Genomic DNA, 18,946 nt, shown 5'->3' with positions numbered 1-18,946 from the left:
CCCTGTGTGCGCCGAGCCTATTTTGCATAGGCTTGGCGGCGCGTGCAAGCCCCGGGACGAGCGTATGTCCCAGGGCTTCGAAAAATGGGCGGTCCGGGGGTGGGGCCGCGGTCCAGGCGTGGCCAAGTGCTCCGACACAGCGGCCTGTGTAGGGGCCTGGTGCGCCAGCAGCGAGCCGACGCGCGCAAGTTACGCCTGCCTCTCTACGAAACAAGGTAAGGGGGGGGATTTAGGTAGGGCTAGGGGGTGGGTTAGATAGTGGAAGGGAGGGAAAGGTAGGGGGGGACCAAAAAAAAGTTCCCTCCAAGGCCGCTCCGATTTCAGAGTGGCCTTGGAGGGAATGGGGAAAGCCATCAGGCCTCCCCTAGGGCTTGGCACGCGCAAGGTGCACAAGGGTGCACCCCCTTGCATGCGCTGACCCTGGATTTTATAACATGCGCGCGGCAGCACACGCATGTTATAAAATCGGGTGTACATTTGTGCGCACCGGGTCGTGCGCACAAATGTACTCCACGCGCGCAAAATTTAAAATCGGCCCCATAGAGCACTGTTCAGAAACTCATAAGCATCTGCTCCATGGAGCCTATAATCTAGTAAAGACAGACAAATAAGACATGACAGTCTTCAGGGATAAACAAGGTTTAAAATTTAAAGCAGTCATGGTGAAGTTTTAATTGAAGACCCCTTTATGTAGCTGAGTAAACATAAAGCTGCGAGAAAACAGGTCTGGTGCCCCAAGAAAAATCTATAAGAGAACAAGCAGATGGGTTACTGCAAGGCAGGGAGGGTGGGATTAAAGTTAGCCCATGTATTGTCATTTTCTTAGTATGCTAATTCCAATAAGAGACACAAGCAACCAACTTACTCAAAATATTACTCTTGAATTTACAACATTTAAACAAAAAACAAAGATTGTCTAAGAATGTCTTTCCATGAATACAATCATCTTAGCGTTGGATGGATAGATGGATGGAAAATGTACAGTAGTAGGCACACTGCATATTGACTTCTATTGCAGCTCTTTATCAGAGCTAGATAAAGTCATTTGCTTAATACGGCACAGTGATGTTATAGCAGAGCTGGACCTGGAAGTCTTCAGCCCCAGGGAACGCTAGGGTCTTACAGTCCCATTTCTCTAACCACTGGTTGCATCCTCCAGTTTAATAGTACACTGAAGAAACAGCTGCTACTCCATATCTTATAATCACCGCTGGGCTCAAACCAAGTGTAGTCAGAATAAAAGCAAGCCTCAAGGCAGCACAAAGCTCTATTTCAACAAGGTTATGTAAAACAGTTGCAATACGACAGTGGAACTGTTTCACTGGGCGAGATACACATTAATCAAAATTTGAGATCTTGGTCAACGAGCAATCTGACTGAATTTTTCAAAAAAAACGCATCTAACAAACCTGGCCTATTTTATTGGCTCTGGGCATCTTGAATAAGGCAGATGACAGAAAACCCAGTACAAAAGGTATACTCCCACAAAGAGTGCACAGGTGTCGGAGTGGCAGTCTTGCAGACCTGGCAGTGTCTGCCCAACCAGCGTGAAATTGCAACTACCACATAATATTCTCAAATCATACCAAAACCACAACATCCTACCGCCTGCTGTTTTGACTGTGATATGAGGTTACAGACAGATGGAGGGCCACAATTTCCCTATAAGGTATTCTTAATATAGTTCATACATGAACACTTAAAAATGACCATATATGTATTCCATACACACACACTGTATATCCCCATCCTTGCATATCATTCTCCCCTCTCCCTTTATATGCCTCACAATCCACTCCTGGTTACAGTCATGCACCTGATTATAATACACAGGGACAGAGTTTATAATTAAATTCATTCCGTACATGTGGATGTATTTTTGATGTATTGACTTGTGAAGAATGCAGAATGCAGGATGTTAATGCTATCATTAACTCGGTTGTGCGATCTGCTGAGTTACCTGCCAAACGGTTTGGGCAAAATACAAGAGAGAAAAAGAGAGAGAGGGAGGGGGGTGAGGAGAAGAGTCAGAGAGAGTGGGAGAGAGAAAGACAGAAGGAGAAAGGGACAGGAGGAGGGAGAAAGAGAAGGAATGCAGGATTTGGTGAGAGAGGTGACGGTGATCATAACATGGCAACAGTGATCATAACATGATCAAATTTAAACTAATAACTGGAAGGGGGACAATAAGTAAATCTGCAGCTCTAACACTAAACTTTCAAAAGGGAAACTTTGATAAAATGAGGAAAATAGTTAGAAAAAAACTGAAAGGTGCAGCTGCAAAGGTTAAAAGTGTTCAACAGGCATGGACATTGTTTAAAAATACAATCCTAGAGGCACAGTCCATATGTATTCCACATCTTAAGAAAGGTGGAAGGAAGGCAAAACGATTACAATCATGGTTAAAAGGTGAGGTGAAAGAGGCTATTTTAGCCAAAAAAACATCCTTCAAAAACTGGAAGAAGGATCCATCTGAAGAAAATAGGATAAAACATAAGCATTGTCAAGTTAAGTGTAAAACATTGATAAGATAGGCGAAGAGAGAATTTGAAATGAAGTTGGCCATAGAGGCAAAAACTCATAAAAACTTATTGCGAAAGTTTATTGATGCAAAATTACCTAGAGCTTGCTGAGATCCGTTTTAGGGAATGTTCGTATACACTGCACACCTGCTTATTGTTTTTGTAATAATGCTTATTATTTGCTCAAAATAGCACCTTGGATCTCCTTTTACTTTATAACGGGGGTTTGTTTTGTCCTAAACTGTAGTATTTCTTTTGAAAATTTTTGTATTACAAGTATTTCTATGATTCAATAGAGTACAGTTCAGGAATGTAATTGCCTATAACATGTTATTTGTACCCATTCTGAGACAAGCGGTATTGCTGTCTATGTTTTTGAAATGCATAATAAAAAAAAACAAAAAAAACTTTTTTAAACATATCCGAAGCAAGAAACCTGTGAGGAAGTCGGTTGGACTATTAGATGACGGAGGGGTTAAAGGGGCTCTTAGGGAATATAAGGCCATTGCAGAAAGACTAAATGAATTCTTTGCTTCCGTGTTTACTAATGAGGATGTTGGGGAGATACCAGTTCCAGAGATGGTTTTCAGGGGTGATGAGTCAGACAAACTGAACGAAATCACTGTGAACCTGGAAGATGTAGTAGGCCAGATTGACAAATTAAAGAGTAGCAAATCACCTGGGCCGGATGGTATGCATCCTAGGGTATTGAAGGAACTCAAAAATGAAATTTCTGATCTATTAGTTAAAATTTGTAACCTATCATTAAAATCATCCATTGTACCCTGAAGACTGGACGGTGGCCAATGTAACCCCATTATTTAAAAAAGGCTCCAGGAGTGATCCGGGTAACTATAGACCAGTGAGCCTGACTTCAGTGCCGGGAAAAATAGTGGAAACTATTCTCAAGATCAAAATCGTAGAGCATATAGAAAGACATGGTTTAATGGAACACAGTCAACATGGCTTTACCCAAGGGAAGCCTTGCCTAACAAATCTGCTTCATTTTTTTGAAGGGGTTAATAAACATGTGGATAAAGGTGAACCGATAGATGTAGTGTATTTGGATTTTCAGAAGGCGTTTGACAAAGTCCTCATGAGAGGCTTCTAAGGAAGCTAAAAAGTCATGGGATAGGAGGCGGTGTCCTTTCGTGGATTACAAACTAGTTAAAAGACAGGAAACAGAGAGTAGGATTACATGGTCAATTTTCTCAGTAGAAAAGGGTAAAAAGTGGAGTGCCTCAGGGATCTGTACTTGGACCGGTGCTTTTCAATATATATATAAATGATCTGGAAAGAAATACGACAAGTGAGGTTATCAAATTTGTGGATGATACAAAATTATTCAGAGTAGTTAAATCACAAGCAGATTGTGATACATTACAGGAGGACCTTGCAAGACTGGAAGATTGGGCATCCAAATGGTGGATGAAATTTAATGTGGACAAGTGCAAGGTATTGCATATAGGGAAAAATAACCCTTGCTGTAGTTACACAATGTTAGGTTCCATATTAGGAGCTACCACCCAGGAAAAAGATCTGGATGTCATAGTGGATAATACTTTAGAATCGTCGGTACAGTGTGCTGCAGCAGTCAAAAAAGCAAACAGAATGTTAGGAATTAGTAGGAAGGGGATGGTTAATAAAACAGAAAATGTCATAATGCCTCTATATCGCTCCATGGTGAGACCGCACCTTGAATACTGTGTACAATTCTGGTCGCCACATCTCAAAAAAGATATAGTTGCGATGGAGAAGGTACAGAGAAGGGCAACTAAAATAAAGGAGATGAAACAGCTCCCCTATGAGGAAAGGCTGAAGAGGTTAGGGCTGTTCAGCTTGGAGAAGAGACGGCTGAGGGAGGATATGATAGAGGTCTTTAAGATCATGAGAGGTCTTGAACGAGTAGATGTGAATCGGTTATTTACACTTTCGAATAATAGAAGGACTAGGACTAGAAAGACTAATCAGAGAAAATTCTTTCATTCAACGCACAATAAAGCTCTGGAATTTGTTGCCAGAGGATGTGGTTAGTGCAGTTAATGTAGCTGGGTTCAAATAGGTTTGGATAAGTTCTTGGAGAAGTCCATTACGGCTATTAATCAAGTTTTACTTACGGAATAGCCACTGCTATTAATTGCATCAGTAGCATGGGATCTTCTTAGTGTTTGGGTAATTGCCAGGTTCTTGTGGCCTGGTTTTAGCCTCTATTGGAAACAGGATGCTGGGTTTGATGGACCCTTGGTCTGACCCAGCATGGCAATTTCTTATGTTCTTAGGAGAGGGAATCACAGAGAAAGAAGGGGAAAGAGAGAGGTGGGGGTGGGGGGGGGGGGGGGAGGGGAGGGGGAGGGGGAGCAAGAGAAGGGGAGGGCAAGGGAGAGAGAAAGAGGAAAGAGAAGGGCTAAGATTAAGGGAGCGAGAAAAAGGAGGCAAAGGAGAGAGCCCTGCCTCATACAGCCAGCTCAGTATAATCAATGGCAAATCATTTTAATAACACCACAAGACGGCTGTCCTGTATTCATAACTCCAAATTGAAAACAGATAAGCATACACCACACTAATAAATTTGCTTTTGTTGTAATATAAAGTGTTACAAAGTGGCAGGGATGACTAGGCAATCATTATGTGCCATTAGAGCAAGCAGAATTAAGATTCCTCTCTCTTCAGCTTCTCTCTGCTCCTTTTTGGTTACAAATGATTTCAAAACAAAAGTCTGAAAAGTGATGACCAGGCAATCAATCGAAACAAAACACAAACGACCAAGATAAAACAAAAAAGGCGGCTATTTAACGAGTGGCGGCCTCAAGAGTCCACAGTCCACGGGAGGGGGGTGTCTTAGGAAAACAAATACCACCACAATGGTGAAAATACCACCACAATGGTGAAAATACCACCAAAAACCAGAAGGAAAAATTTCAAAACCCCAAAGCGTAAGGTGGTTAACCAGAAGCCGCGGGAACAGAAAGCGCCATTCAGTTTACAGTTTATTAAAATTTATGAATTGCCCGATGCGCAAGGCTCTGGGCACATTACAATAAAACAAAACCATAATCATTTAGACATAACAACTACAATAAAATAATAAAACATATTCATATAACAGCTGCTCTTCATAATAGCTAATAGCTTCATGACAGCTCCTTCTCTCACCAAAGAAAGTGAAAGCCCACAGCCTCCATCCAGAGCATGCATCGCACATTTCTTTATTATTATTTATTTAGTTTGATTTTATTACACGCTCCAACCACCGGAGCCTCAGAGCAGTCGCACCTCCATTCCAAAGGAAAAAACTGGCCTGAATAATCAACTTTTTTTTTTTTTTTTAAACAAACATACCAAATAACCCATTTAATCAATAAAAATAAAAAAAAAACCCTCTCCCTGCAGCATTTAATTGAAACCCACCTATCTTCTCTGAATAGATCGATCAGAAATCCTCGGGCTCCTGCTCCCTTTAACATCAGCTATCTTCCCTAGAAAAGAGCCAGGAAAACGTAACAAAGTTACACCCAGGGATATTTCTTCTGACCTCATGGACAGGAAACCCCTTTGCCTCTCCTGTATAGATCCACAAATAGCAGGAGAAACATGGACTTCCTGCCTTAAGAACAGAGCTTCTTTGAGCCTAAAGAAAATCCCGAGCGTCCAGTCACGGTCTGGGTCCAAAGAGAGCCCTGTCACCAGGGCAGCCCAAGTTAAAAATGTCCTCCTGTGACCTGTCAGCTCAGTGGGGGGTAATGCAAGGGCCCTGCATGATGGCTCCTGCTTACCCTCTCAGTTACTCAACAAATTTTGCTAAGAGGTGGGAAGGTCCTGCCTGGGGGCTCTCAAAATCTCTCCCTCAGTCATTTCTTCGGCATTGCAAATGGGAAGACTGCCGCTGGCCTGACCTGCAGAGGTTAATAAATCTGTAGGTTTACACGCCTTCACGTGCTCTCAGACTGTTTTGCCACGGAGACCCATATTATCCTTGATGGAAGCAGCATTACTTGTTCATACCGAGGCAGCCCATTCCTTAAGCCCCGCTGAGCGCTGCTCGGAATTCACATTCACATGCCCTGGGCCTGCATCTTGGTTGCCAGTTCTGCAGTCCTAACACACAAATAATTTTATGTGGGGTCCCCAGAGTGGGGGGCCTTTCCATCTTGAGGCCAAAAAGCAGGGAGGAGGCAGGAGGTACTGTAGCTAGGGAGAAGCCCCTCTTCCTCAATCTCTGTGGCCCAGGCAGCAGGCTCAATGCTTCCTGACCTGCCGCCTCAGGACTCCTCTCCTTCCCCTGCTCGTCTGATAAGCTGATTAAGTGGTGGGGGGGGGGGGGGGGGAAGGAGAGGAACCAGCAGCCACAGGATCAGGTTCCAAGCACTGGACTCGCTGACTCTATACTGTGCTAGCTGGGCTGCACAGAGGGATGCCCATGGTCTTTGCCCAGCACAGTATGCAGGTGACAGGAATAAGAGGAGCAGCAGCAGCCTCCACCTCAGGCCACAGGGAAGAGTATGCCTAAGAATGTGATGCAGGAGGATGGGGCTAATACAGTAGTGCGAGGTCCCTCAATGGCTATCGCCCAGATTTGAGAGTAACTCATTCATGTGCACAGTGACTAACCAGATCTATTCCAGGGTGACTTCCTGCAGCAGTGAGCTATTCAGAGTCAGGAACTATCAGGTTAAGTGATATAGTCAAGTCCAATTGGTCCCAGTACTGCCACTCGATTTTCCTCAGACACAGCCACTGCAGGAGATAATGCAGCAACTGTGATTCCAACAGCTCCCAAACAGAGAGGCAGTCTCTTCCTTCAAGCTGGACACTCTCTCCTCTGGCATTGCAATCCAAACCCATAGGGAAATGGAGCTGCGTAAAAGCAGCGTCAGCATCCAAAGCAGCTTCACTGATCAATGGGGGGGGGGGGGGATGGGGGAGGGTGTGAGAAGAGGTTCAAGGTCATTTCTAGGTTCAAGTCATGGAAATCAACTTCAAGCTCCACAGCTCCAAGGATAGCACAGGCTTTAAGCAGACTACTACTAAAAATGTTACATGACCCCTGAGGTACTTGCCTCAGATTCAGAGGGGTAAATCTTTTTTTTTTTTCTGATTACATTTGACATGTTGAAAATAGACAATGCTGAGAAAGGCTAATGTAGCAAACTACTATAAACCAGGTTCCTGCCACCCACGAGCTTATCATGTGTTGGAGCCTTACAATGTGGACCGAGTCGCGTCTGGATCTGAGTGATGTGCTTTGGACTTGTCAAAAAGGAGTTTTTCACACCTTGCAGAGACTGCAAGCCACTGCAGGCAAGGTGAAGGAATATAAAAATGTCAAAAACCCTCGTGGGCTCTCCTGTGAATGACAAATGTTTTGCAAGAACCAGCATCCAGCATTCAGTTGGGAAAAGGGCTGTACTGTTTAGCCTGCCCAGAGAACAACACTACATAGCCAGCAGAGGAGAAAGCCAAAGGAATGCTGGGAGACCATTTAAGGTAAAAAAGGCACAATTAGACTGGCTCTGTCTCTGTGTGAGGGCAGGGAAGGCCAGGAGTTGGACCAGGAAGAAAGGAGTGCATCTAGCAGCCCTGCATTCTGTTCTTCTCCTGAAGAGCTAATTATCAAGAGGGAGAGACAGAAGTCTGCACTCTGAGGAAACAAAGTCAAATAGCTGTTCTTGCTTCATAGCAGAGTTACATGTAAAATCCCAACAAGGGGCACAGGAGCCACGAGGTGAGAGACTTCCTTTCCAGATATATCCAGGCCCAGGCTGGATCAGCCTCCTAAGAGTCTAAGGAGTAGATTTTCAAAGTTGGGATGGATCGGGATTATAAAGAAAACTTCCCCCTGCCTCCCCCTGCGCGTGCCGAGCCTATCTTGCATAGGCTTGGCGGTGCGCACAAGCCCCGGGAGGCACGTAAGTCCCAGGGCCTGAAAAAATGGGTGTTCCAGGGGCGGGCTGTGGGCAGGACACCCGTTTTTTGGAACAGCCACCGGGCCGGGGGATGGAGAGCCGGCGCGCGCTAGTTATGCCTGTCCGGAGGCAGGCGCAACTTCTCCAACAAAGGTCGGGGGAGGGGGGTTAGTTAGGGCTTTGGGGTGGGTTAGATAGGGGAAGGGAGGGGAAGGTGCAGGGGAATAGAGGAAGACTGCTCGGCGCGTGCAAGTTGCACAATTGTGCACTTCCTTGCGCGCGCTGACCCTGGATTTTATAACACGTGCGCGGCTGCGAGCGCATGTTACAAAATCGGGCGTAGATTTGTTCGCGCCAGGTTGTGCAAACAAATCTATGCCCGCACGCATGTTATAAAATCTGGCCCTAAATTTTGCACAGAGAGTATTTTAGCAGAGGAGGGAGAAGGTTTATTTCCTTGCCTTTTGCAACAAATTCAGTATCTCATCTTAATCGCTTCAGCCTTTAAGCCAAAGTCAACCATAAACCCTTGCTGGGAAAGAAAAACTGGTGGACTTTGGTCTTTCTGTAAGAGACTGAAACCAGGCCTGCTTTCTGTTTACTACCAAGTAAACCATTTGGGGAAGCTCCTCAGGAGAGAGACCCTTTACACACTCCAGTGCTTCTCTATTTGGTTTGTCATCCAACCAGCTCTGCTATCAAGAGGGACTTCTTCATTTTCTTGATTTTTTTTCCCACACAATTGTGTGTTTGGGGCAGGGTGCACCCTTTACAAACTGGTAACATGGTGGATCTGTTCCTCCACCCCCAGTTTTTTAGTACTCAGGGTAAAGACAATTTTTGAAAGCTGTGTACGTCACTGCTTCCCCCCCCCCCCTCCCCCCTATCTTTCTCTATTAGCGTTCCTTTAATTTTTTTTTCTTATCCACACGAGTGTATGTTGGTTGCCCTGGCTAACAGGCCATACCCAGTGTTATTTTTGCATTGCTTGATTTAAATAAGAAAAAACTGCAAATTTATATTATACTTCATTACTGTACTTTTCCCAGTTAATGTTCTGGTTGGATTTACTGTGTACTCCCATAATAACTAGTAAAACTGTTTAATTACTTGGGGGATTTTTTTTTCCTGGTGTGATGATTTTATCTGGGTCTGCAGTGCCACAAGTGAGAGGTTGTTTGGGAAGGGCACAGAATAGCGGTATCAAGGTGATTGGGACGCGGTCTCATCCCCCACTCAGGCTCCAAACCCAAAGATAAATCATATTAGTAAATATAATTTCTCATGCGGTACTCCCCACCTAAGCATAGGGGGTGACTCATAGTCCGGCTTACGTTTGACCATGCTGAAAATAGACAATGCTGAGAAAAATGAAAGTGGGAGGGATCGTCTCTCCCCCACACCTTACCCCCTCTGTCCCTAGGGCTCGGCAGCTGCACAGCACAAGACTGTCAGGAAGCTGCACTACTGGGTTCCTCTAAATTTTGGGAGACAGCATGAACCACTGAAGAGCGTCCTCGGAGGAGAAACTATTAGAATCAGGGGATGTGACGAAAATAAAAGCCGGATATGGTTTGCCCACAACTGATGGATACAATTGTAAGCCCCTCTGGGGACAGAGAAATACCTACAGTACCTGAATATAACCCACCTTGAGCTAGCAGTGAAGAGGCCTGAGCTAAATAAGCAAATAAAATAAACAAAATATTAAAATTATTTGATCAAAAAGAAAGAAAGGAGACCTAGGAATGAAACCTGTAGCAACAGCACCAAAATACCAGGTACGTGGATATGTCGGTGAGTGTACATTAGAAGAAAATGTACCACCACGCTGGGTCAGACCAAAGTCCATCGAGCCCAGCATCCTGTCTCCAACAGTGGCCAGTCCAGGTCACAAGTAGCTGGCAGGTCACCAATAGCTGATCTATTTCCTTGTATCTCACTCCCAGGACTTTTCCTTCAGAAACCTGTTCAAATCCTGCTATGTTAGTTGCCTCTGGCAACAGATTTCACAGCTTGATTTGTGCGTTGTGTGAAAAAGTGCTTCCTACGATTTGTTTTAAAACCACTGGTTATCAGGTTCTTGGAGTGTCCTCTTATTTTAGTATTATTTGAAAGGGTTAAAAACTGTCCCCTCTTTACCCATTCTACCCACCTAACGATTATATAAGCTTCTATCGTGTTCCCTCTCAGTTGAAGAGCCCTAACCTGTGAGGCCTCGCATCACAGGGAAGCCGTAACATCCCCTTTATTATTTTGTTTCCCCTTCTCTGCACCTTTTCTAGTTCAGCTATATCTTTTCTGAGATGGGGCGACCAGCACTGCAGACAATACTCAAGGTGCATTTAATTATCCATTCCTTTTTGGATCATTTCTAGCATTCTATTTGCTTTTTTCACCGCTGCCGCACATTGAGCCGAAGATTTCAACGTAGAAGCACAGCTGTTTCAATGGTGATGTCATTGGCAGGGAAACTGAAACGAACCATCCCAATGAGATGAAAGTGAACTTTCCTTTTAAATCTATACATAGGAAAACCAAAACTTGCCAAGATTCAACAGTATACGTTCCGGGTGTCATAACTATACACACCAAATTATTGAGCAAAGAACAAAATGAGATGTAAAAACCAATCAGTGAGCAACTGCTGCAGGAATGGATCTTAAGATTCATTTTGGTTCTCCAGCACTTGAGTGACTGCAGGCCAGTGTTCATCCATTTTCATGAGAGAAGATCAGCAAGGAATATACTGAAACTACTGTTCATAGCAAAAATGGATACGTTTTACAGGATCTCTATAGTTGTTTGGGTCATTAGGAAGGAAAACTCTTGGATTGTAGAGAGGACAAAAGTATACACACACGCGATAAGTGGCACAGAGACTCGAAAACTTGCAAAATTAAAAGTATAGCTTTCAGTTTAATCCTTGGAGTTCCCGTCAACAGCTGAATAATTTTACACACACATAGCCCCATCCCTTCCTCCAAAATTCTGACTCTGCCAGGTAATTTTGTCTGTTCAGTTTCTTTCTTAATTATTTGGCATAAAAAGAGTGTTGACCTATTCAATGTGCTTAAAAGAATCAAAAGCCTGGAGTGGCTGGGAAGACAAATGTCATAACAAAAGCACAGGCAGGTATACCATAAACAGCTAAGGGCATGAGAGTCTCTGAAATCTGGAACAAATTCATTGAGAATCACAAAATACCCCTCACTGCCTGTCCGTGAGGTAAGAACCCCTCAAGCTACAATAGGAAAGCAGCAACTTGCATAATACACACCAACAGAGAGATGGGATAGTAGGTCACACAGGACCAAACAGAGACAGAGGAACAATTACCCACCTCCCACACTCAAGTACTAGATAAAATATTTAACACTCAATTCATGCCACACACATGTGTGTGGCATGAATTGAGCATACATACTGTACACATGGATTCCTGTCAAATGCCTCCTGGGATCCTCAGCTTGCAGGCAGATTCTTAGTATAAGAATCCAGGGGGGATGACTCAGAATCAACATCAAAAAATATTTCTTCACAGAGAGGATGGTGGATGCTTGGAATATCCTCCCGGAAGAGGTGGTAAAGATGAAAACAACAAATGAATTCAAAAGGGTATGAGATAAAACACTGGGCATCTCTAGAGGCAAGATGTTGGAAATGAAGAAAGGGGTGCATGGGGGTAACTTGTATGGAGCGGCAGCTACTACCCTTAGCAGAAGGCATTGGGTTAACCTACATGAAACAGCAGTTACTACCCTTAACAGAAGGCATGGGGATAACCTACATGGAGCAGCAGTTACTACCTTGAGCAACTTGTTGGGCAGACTGGATGGACCACTTGGTATTTATCTACCATCAGCCGTCATTACTATGTTATTCTAGGAAAAGAAAGAAAGGATTTTGGCATTGCCATCATAATTCAGTTGGGGCAACTGACCTAACTAGAAATGGAGTCAGTATAGTGCTGGGGGGTGTTCAGGAATCCAGGGAGGGGCTTAGGCATCTGACAAAGACTGCGGTATTATCTGATCTCGGTTAGGTAGGGGAAAGGCTTTTACAACATTACTAACCAATACGTGGCTCAAAACACAATGCAAAGAAAGGTTTAGATACATTGGGGGCCATGGCCATATGAGGACCATGTTCCATACGATTTTACCAAGACTATGACATGTAATCAACTGGCCAGTTGACTTTACTAATACCTAAGCCTGTCGTTATTACATTCTTAGTTTAATTTGATTCCTATTGAATGTTTTTAAAAAATGATTATTGCTCTTATTTTTGTTAGTTTTACTTTTATTACTTGATTATTTTATCATGTAATTTTGTATTTTCTTTACTTTGTTGCCTGTAATTTATTATCATACTATTATTTTGTAAACTGCTAAGATAATATTTAATGGGATGGCAGTCATGTTAAATATATAATTATAATAGTAATAAGCATTTATCAGTTATCCAGATGGTGGCTGAAAACTGCCCTTCTCTTCTATGGATAAAAGTGCCCATGCTGCTTCACCACCCAAGTAGTATTACCCCTACCACAAGTGGGTGGGATTAGGAATGGGGCGGGGCCAGCCAACAACATGCATGAATTTCATTTTGAAATCCCTGTTTGTGCTTTACAGCGCTGGGCGAGAAAGAAACATAAGTAGAGAGCACGTAAATTTGGATGTCAGTACAACTGTGTGATGTGTGTCTAATCCAAGGATTAATATTTTATTTAAAAAGCCTCATTATGTCCGCTGCTCTCCTCTAATTGCTGGAGGAAAGCAAATCAGAGCAACAGTTTCGGCTTCCCAGTCAGGATGATATATCATCTAATTAATAAAGAAAGATCTATATTCTCCTGCAAAGAGTAATTTTTATCCTTTAAGCAAAATAGAAGAGATATAAATTTAGCAGTAAAAAAAAAAAAATAGTTAATAGGGTTTAATTTTTCCCTGCACTTTCTCCCTGTGCAAGAGACTCACACATTGTTGATCAATCCTTGGGAAAACGTCAGAGCAGGAGCACCAGAGACCTTGACTATCAGGTATAAACTGGACTCCTCTCAGAAGGTAAGGGAGGAATTAAAGTAAAAATGGGGCTCAGTGCTAGCGTTGCAGGCAGCCGTGCTGGAGATCCGCTCTCCAGTCCCCAGTCTGGCCTCTGCTTCTTGGGCCAGCTCTGGATGCGGCAGAGGCAGCACCTTCCCTGCTTCCCTGGAAAAAGGGAATCCCAGCCATCGCTCAGCAGCGACACCTATCTGCCAGACACAGGAAGCGCACATACACAGCAGGCTGCAGAAGAGGCCACTGTCTGAGATCCCTGGCAGGAGACTGTTACCACAACGACAGGTTCGATGGTGGGGAGGCTAAAACGAGAGGAAAATCCCCTAGGTAGCTGTGAATGAAGGTTTACGGGACCAAAGCTTCAGCAGAGCCCAGTTCAAAACTTCCAGGCCATTAATAAAAAGCTAAAGTGAAGTTTGCAACTCGCTTCACTGGCTACAAGATGTTCAATACACTGCAACTAGCCAAATGGCTACTTTGAAGGATAAACATGCAAGGTTCTGCACACATCTCCAGTCAGAATCAATGTTAAAACTATATGTAGTGCTGGTGTGTGCGCTGCCCCATATGTATGTGTTGCCTAAGCACAAGTGTCTGACAGGGTCTCTCTCTACCTTTGTGTATACAGACCTTTGTGTCTCTGTGTGTGTGCTTTGTGTGAGCGCATGCATGTGTGTCTCAGTATTCCTCCATGTCTTGTGTGACTACACATGATGTATGGTAGATGTGCGTGGATGAAGGGCATCGTCCCCAGCCTGGACCTCAGCGCTTTCACACGCAATGACGCACACATATGAAGATAATTAGCATGCCCTGCTCAGTCACAGCATATGAAAGGCCTACACACCAGAGCTTCATTTCCACCGGCTTATTGATTCCTCAACCTCTTTGTTCTCAACCCCTTCTGATGCCTTTATAAATTAGAAACATACTGCACAGGCCTCTCTAAAACAGGCTATAAAGATGACTAACGAGAGCACTGGGTAGGACGCCCTCCTACCCCCATCCATATGTGAGAAGGGCAGTAATTGTAAACATATTTCCCAGCTGAGGACCCTGTTACATCTTTCTGTAGGGACTGCTAAGAATCTGTGCGGGAGATAGAGAGCTCCAGAAGTTAAGGTAAGGAATGGATCAGGGCACAGCTCAGGGTTTGAGCTGAACGGGAGGAAAGGAAGGGTCAAAAGCGCGAAGGAAAAGCAATAAGACTAATAAGGAATTGGATATAGGCAGCATGAAGCAGAAGAAGGGATCAAATATGACTGCAGGATATTGACCAGAGAGTGGGAGGAGAGCGGTGCCAAGGGCTGTGACAGAGAAGAGAAGAGAAGAGGAGGACTGGCAAAAGGGGGTGCACAACAAGCTCAGCCTTAGACACATTCAGGCCGATGCCATATCGCCGCGCAGAAAACAGGCACTCATGATTGAGCGCCCGCTCTCCTAACGCGCGCCGATACACCTCCCCGGGGGCGCCCGATGCGATATGCAAATGGGCTGCCGCAGTAAAAAGGAGGCGCTAGGGGAAATAGTGCGCCCCTAGTGCCTCCTCGGCAGCGGGCGTCCAGGAGAGGTGGCCGTCAGCGGGTTAGGGAAAACGGACGCTCCGTTTTACGTGCGTCCCTTTTCCTAACCTGGGCACAGCCACGGGTTAATAAAATGGACATTCGTTAATTGAGTGTCCCTTTCCCTAACCTGACTGCCGGCACACTTTATTTATTTATTTTTATTTTTTTACCTAACTCCTTTGTCCGCTCCTCCGAATTAACATCGCTATGATATTCAGTTGGAGGAACTACAGAAAAGCAGTATTTTCTGCTTTTCTGTCAATTGGCTCCTCAAAACTTAACGCCTGCTCCGGGGCAGGTGTGAATTTCCGAGGGTAAAAATGTACACGTCGGACGCACATTTTTTTTTTTTTTTTGCAACGTGAGATAATAGTTAATAGCTTCATCAACATAAATTTACATGTGATGAATTCTACCAGCTTCGCAGAGGGTTGGACGTATGTTTTGGACATGCTAACCCCCTTATTGCATAAGGGGTTGTGGACGTGCATCCAAAATGCACGTCCAACCATGGATAAACCAGTGCACTCAGCAGAGCGCACTGTATTGCATTGGCCCAATTGAGATTGAGACAAAGAAGGAAGGACAGAGGGATAGGTGAGGGGTTGGGATGGATTGAGATTATAAAGAAATCCATCCAGAGCATCCACCAGAACTCCTTGTACCGATGAGAGGCACGGTCCTAGCTTCAGCACGACATTTTACTCGTGTGGGCAAATCTGGAATGCTCATATCAACATGTTTAGTAGCGCAAAATAACCCCATTCACATGACCTTTGTGCAAAGAATTCAATTCCCACTTTTGGCTTACCTCTGACATGTTCACTCGTCCCTCCTGGAAGGAGCAGTCTGCAGCATTGTGGGTGCAGATGTGTCTGTATTTACACCAGTGACATGGGAAAGAGCCATTCACACAGGACAGGCAGCTGAAAAACAAGAGAAGAGGCACACATTTCAGCACATTAAACCCTGAATCTGTGCAAAATGCTCTTCTAGTCTGAAAGCATGCCTCCTCCGTCCCTGTACACACAAAGAAAACTGATACTGCAGAGCTGGATCTGCCACAGAGGGAACAGCAGACAGCATGCTTTCCAACCTTCCAAGGGGCAACGTAAGAGGGAAAAGAACTAATCTCTCACTGAATTGATTGAGAGGAAGGGAACGTACTGGATGAAGAAATTTGAAAAATGACCATTTTTTTTGGCCACTAGGAGGGAGGTTCCTTCATCCTGAGAGCCAGAAAAATGTGATGGCCCCAAATGACATTGAAAAGTAAGTTTGTGTGTGTGTCGGGGGGGGGGGGGTAATAAAAGGTGATCTGTCTTTACATTCACAGATAGGGACTAGTATCCCACACGTCTAGTACTGCAACAAATACACACAAAGTGAACAGTAAGAACAATCCGTTAGCAACAAGGCAAATACCATCCGGGGAGAAAAGGGAGAGACAAGACAGGGGATAGCAATGTCCACTTTCTACAGTAACACCCCGATGGCCAACATTCCCAAAACACACATCTGTGTACTTCACCTAATTGTGTACCTAGGCGTGTACACACATGTGCACATGTAAACACATATGCATTCATTCATGTCTACACCTAAGCATGTCTGTGACTTTCTCAGCTTGTTTTTTCCACCCCAGCAAATAATTTTCTGAACGGCACTGAAAACCCAGAAGGCACGTGCAGTAGATTATCCTTGTGTCCTTGTGCAGCAGATATCTGTCCGACTCCAGGTCCAAAGCTCATCTCCACCACTCAATGGGACCAAGTCGAGCAGAACGTCTTCCTGCCCTCCAGATTATTTACCTCTGCTTTCAAGGGGCTGGGGTGGTAGCGGGGCCTTTTCGTCAGCTAAGATCAAGCATATAGTCAGAACTATGAGCCGAGGATAGTCCATTCTTGGCCAAGACCTGACATAGTGTATGACTAGGGGGGCGGGGGGGGGGGGCTCTTAGCATCCTGCCACCCGATCCCATCGTGAACAAGAAAGTGTTCAGACCCGCCTGATAAAATAAATTATTTCCAGCGAGTTTTTGAGAAAGACCGGTTAATTGCAAACGAAAGAGCTCCAGTCAATGATCTCGGCGGGCTTTCGGAAGATGGTGGAGTGCTGTGCTCTTCCTCTCTGCCCCCTCGCGGCTGCACCTGAAGCTGAGCCTCCAGTTCAAGTAGCACCAGCTAACAATGCAGGTTCCCACAAGTGACCGAATCAAGACTGCATGTTACAGTCTGATACCCAGCATTTTATCACTGACGGAAGCTCGGTTTCCAACTTCCCTGAGCCATTAAAAAAAAAAAAAAAATCAAGATCTGGAAACAAAAGAGGAGAGCTGAATGCAGAAAGAAATGGCGCATCAATGCTGCCAACCTTCATATCACAGATGGCACCCGATGGGGATTATTGATCTGGAGAAAAAATAAACTCATCCCCTCCCCCCTCCCCCCTCCACACTAACCCAACATACCCTCTTCTCCCAGCATCTCCACTGCTCCTACTCAAAGCAGACTTGCATTTTCCAAGCAGTAGGAGGCGCTATTGCTTTATGAGCCCTTTTCATGGTATGGTCCTTCCACGAGGGGATTTTTCTAGGCAGAGCTGGGCATGTCGACGGCGTTACTGATATGTTACTGTGCACGGCTGCCGTAAACTACAACATGGGAGCAGGCAAAGACACCCCCCCCCCTCCCCCTCCACCCTTACACTTTCACAACAAGCCCAGGCCTCTTATCGGATCACTCAGTCTCTTGACCTTGGCCGTCATCCTTCTGCTATCTCAACCGGGGTGAATTAGACTTTGTGAGCAGTTTGAAAAGAAATGCGCCATTCTCCGAACAGAACAAGGGGACCCATTGCTGGAAAAACTGTGCATTAATTCAAAAGCATTCATATGAAAATTATAGCCATGCAAAGGTTGAAAAATTAACATTTCATCACCACTGTGGCTTTCTTCCCCTCACAATAAATTGTGTGTATGTGTGCGTGTGTGTGTGTGTGCGCGCAAGTCCCTCTTTGCCTTCTTTTAATATCTGTTAAAAACATGCTTACAGTAATTGGATTTAATGAGTTTTACTTGTGCTTTGAAGTTTTAATGTCAGAGAACAGAAAAAGGTACTTCAGAAACTAGCAGCGCTTTTGTGCGGCGGGCAGGATTGAAGCCTTTATTGTTCCAGGGAAAGAAAAGGCGCCAGGGGCCTCTTTCTGCGGGCTCATAATGAAGGTCGAACATTACAGGGCATCGTCAAGGTGCGCCGCAGCCCTTGTTATCAATACGCATCAATCCGAGGGGAAGCCTGGCACAATCCCCTCTTGTTCGACAGCGGCGAAGGCGCACTGGTGGGAAGCAGACCCAGGCCAGGCCCACCTCTTTTGTCTTGGGAGACGGTTACTCTGTCATCGCCAGGAGATAAAAGGCCTCCCCCCCGAAACAAGTTCCACCACTGTCTGGGATTCGGAGGGAGCTCCAAGGAAGCTTTAGGCCAAACACACTGTGTATCCAGAAAGAAAGACAGCATGTGGGGGGTTTCAAAGGCATCTAAAGCAGCTGCGGACGGACGGCGAAGAGCGTGAGGGGCGATTCCCAGGCATGCTGTGGGTGTGTCTGTCAGAGAAGTGTCCTTAGAAGCAGAGGAATGAAGCAAACTCCTTTCATCTACGTGTGTGTGTGATAATGCACTATAAAATACACCAGGAGTCAAAAAAAAAAGAAGAAGAAGAAGAATGTACATGTCATGTATTTAAAGATTTAGTTTAGTAAAAATGTATATACTGCAGTTTACAAGCATAAAGTATGCAAAATAAGTTTTACTTTCAATCTTTTTCAGAAAGCCACCTATGCTGAAATGTTCCAGCATGGTTGTTCAAGTCTGCTCTAAGCTGCTGAGCAGGGA

At 44.7% G+C, this 18,946-nt stretch overlaps 1 protein-coding gene across 6 annotated transcripts in view; it reads right to left on the bottom strand.

The window, feature by feature from the left end:
• The window catches only part of PLXNA1 (plexin A1), a 644,822-nt gene that overhangs the window by 215,912 nt on the left and 409,964 nt on the right, over window positions 1–18,946 (bottom strand). For all 6 annotated transcript variants that reach the window (XM_029601328.1, XM_029601329.1, XM_029601330.1 and 3 more), the window contains exon 9: window positions 15,865–15,979. In XM_029601328.1, the coding sequence (XP_029457188.1) occupies window positions 15,865–15,979 (115 nt within the window). The remainder of the gene's footprint in view (window positions 1–15,864; window positions 15,980–18,946) is intronic.

This window comes from Rhinatrema bivittatum, chromosome 4 (genome assembly GCF_901001135.1).
Source record: "Rhinatrema bivittatum chromosome 4, aRhiBiv1.1, whole genome shotgun sequence".
Taxonomy (NCBI): domain Eukaryota; kingdom Metazoa; phylum Chordata; class Amphibia; order Gymnophiona; family Rhinatrematidae; genus Rhinatrema; species Rhinatrema bivittatum.
This window is presented reverse-complemented; position numbering and strand designations above follow the sequence as displayed.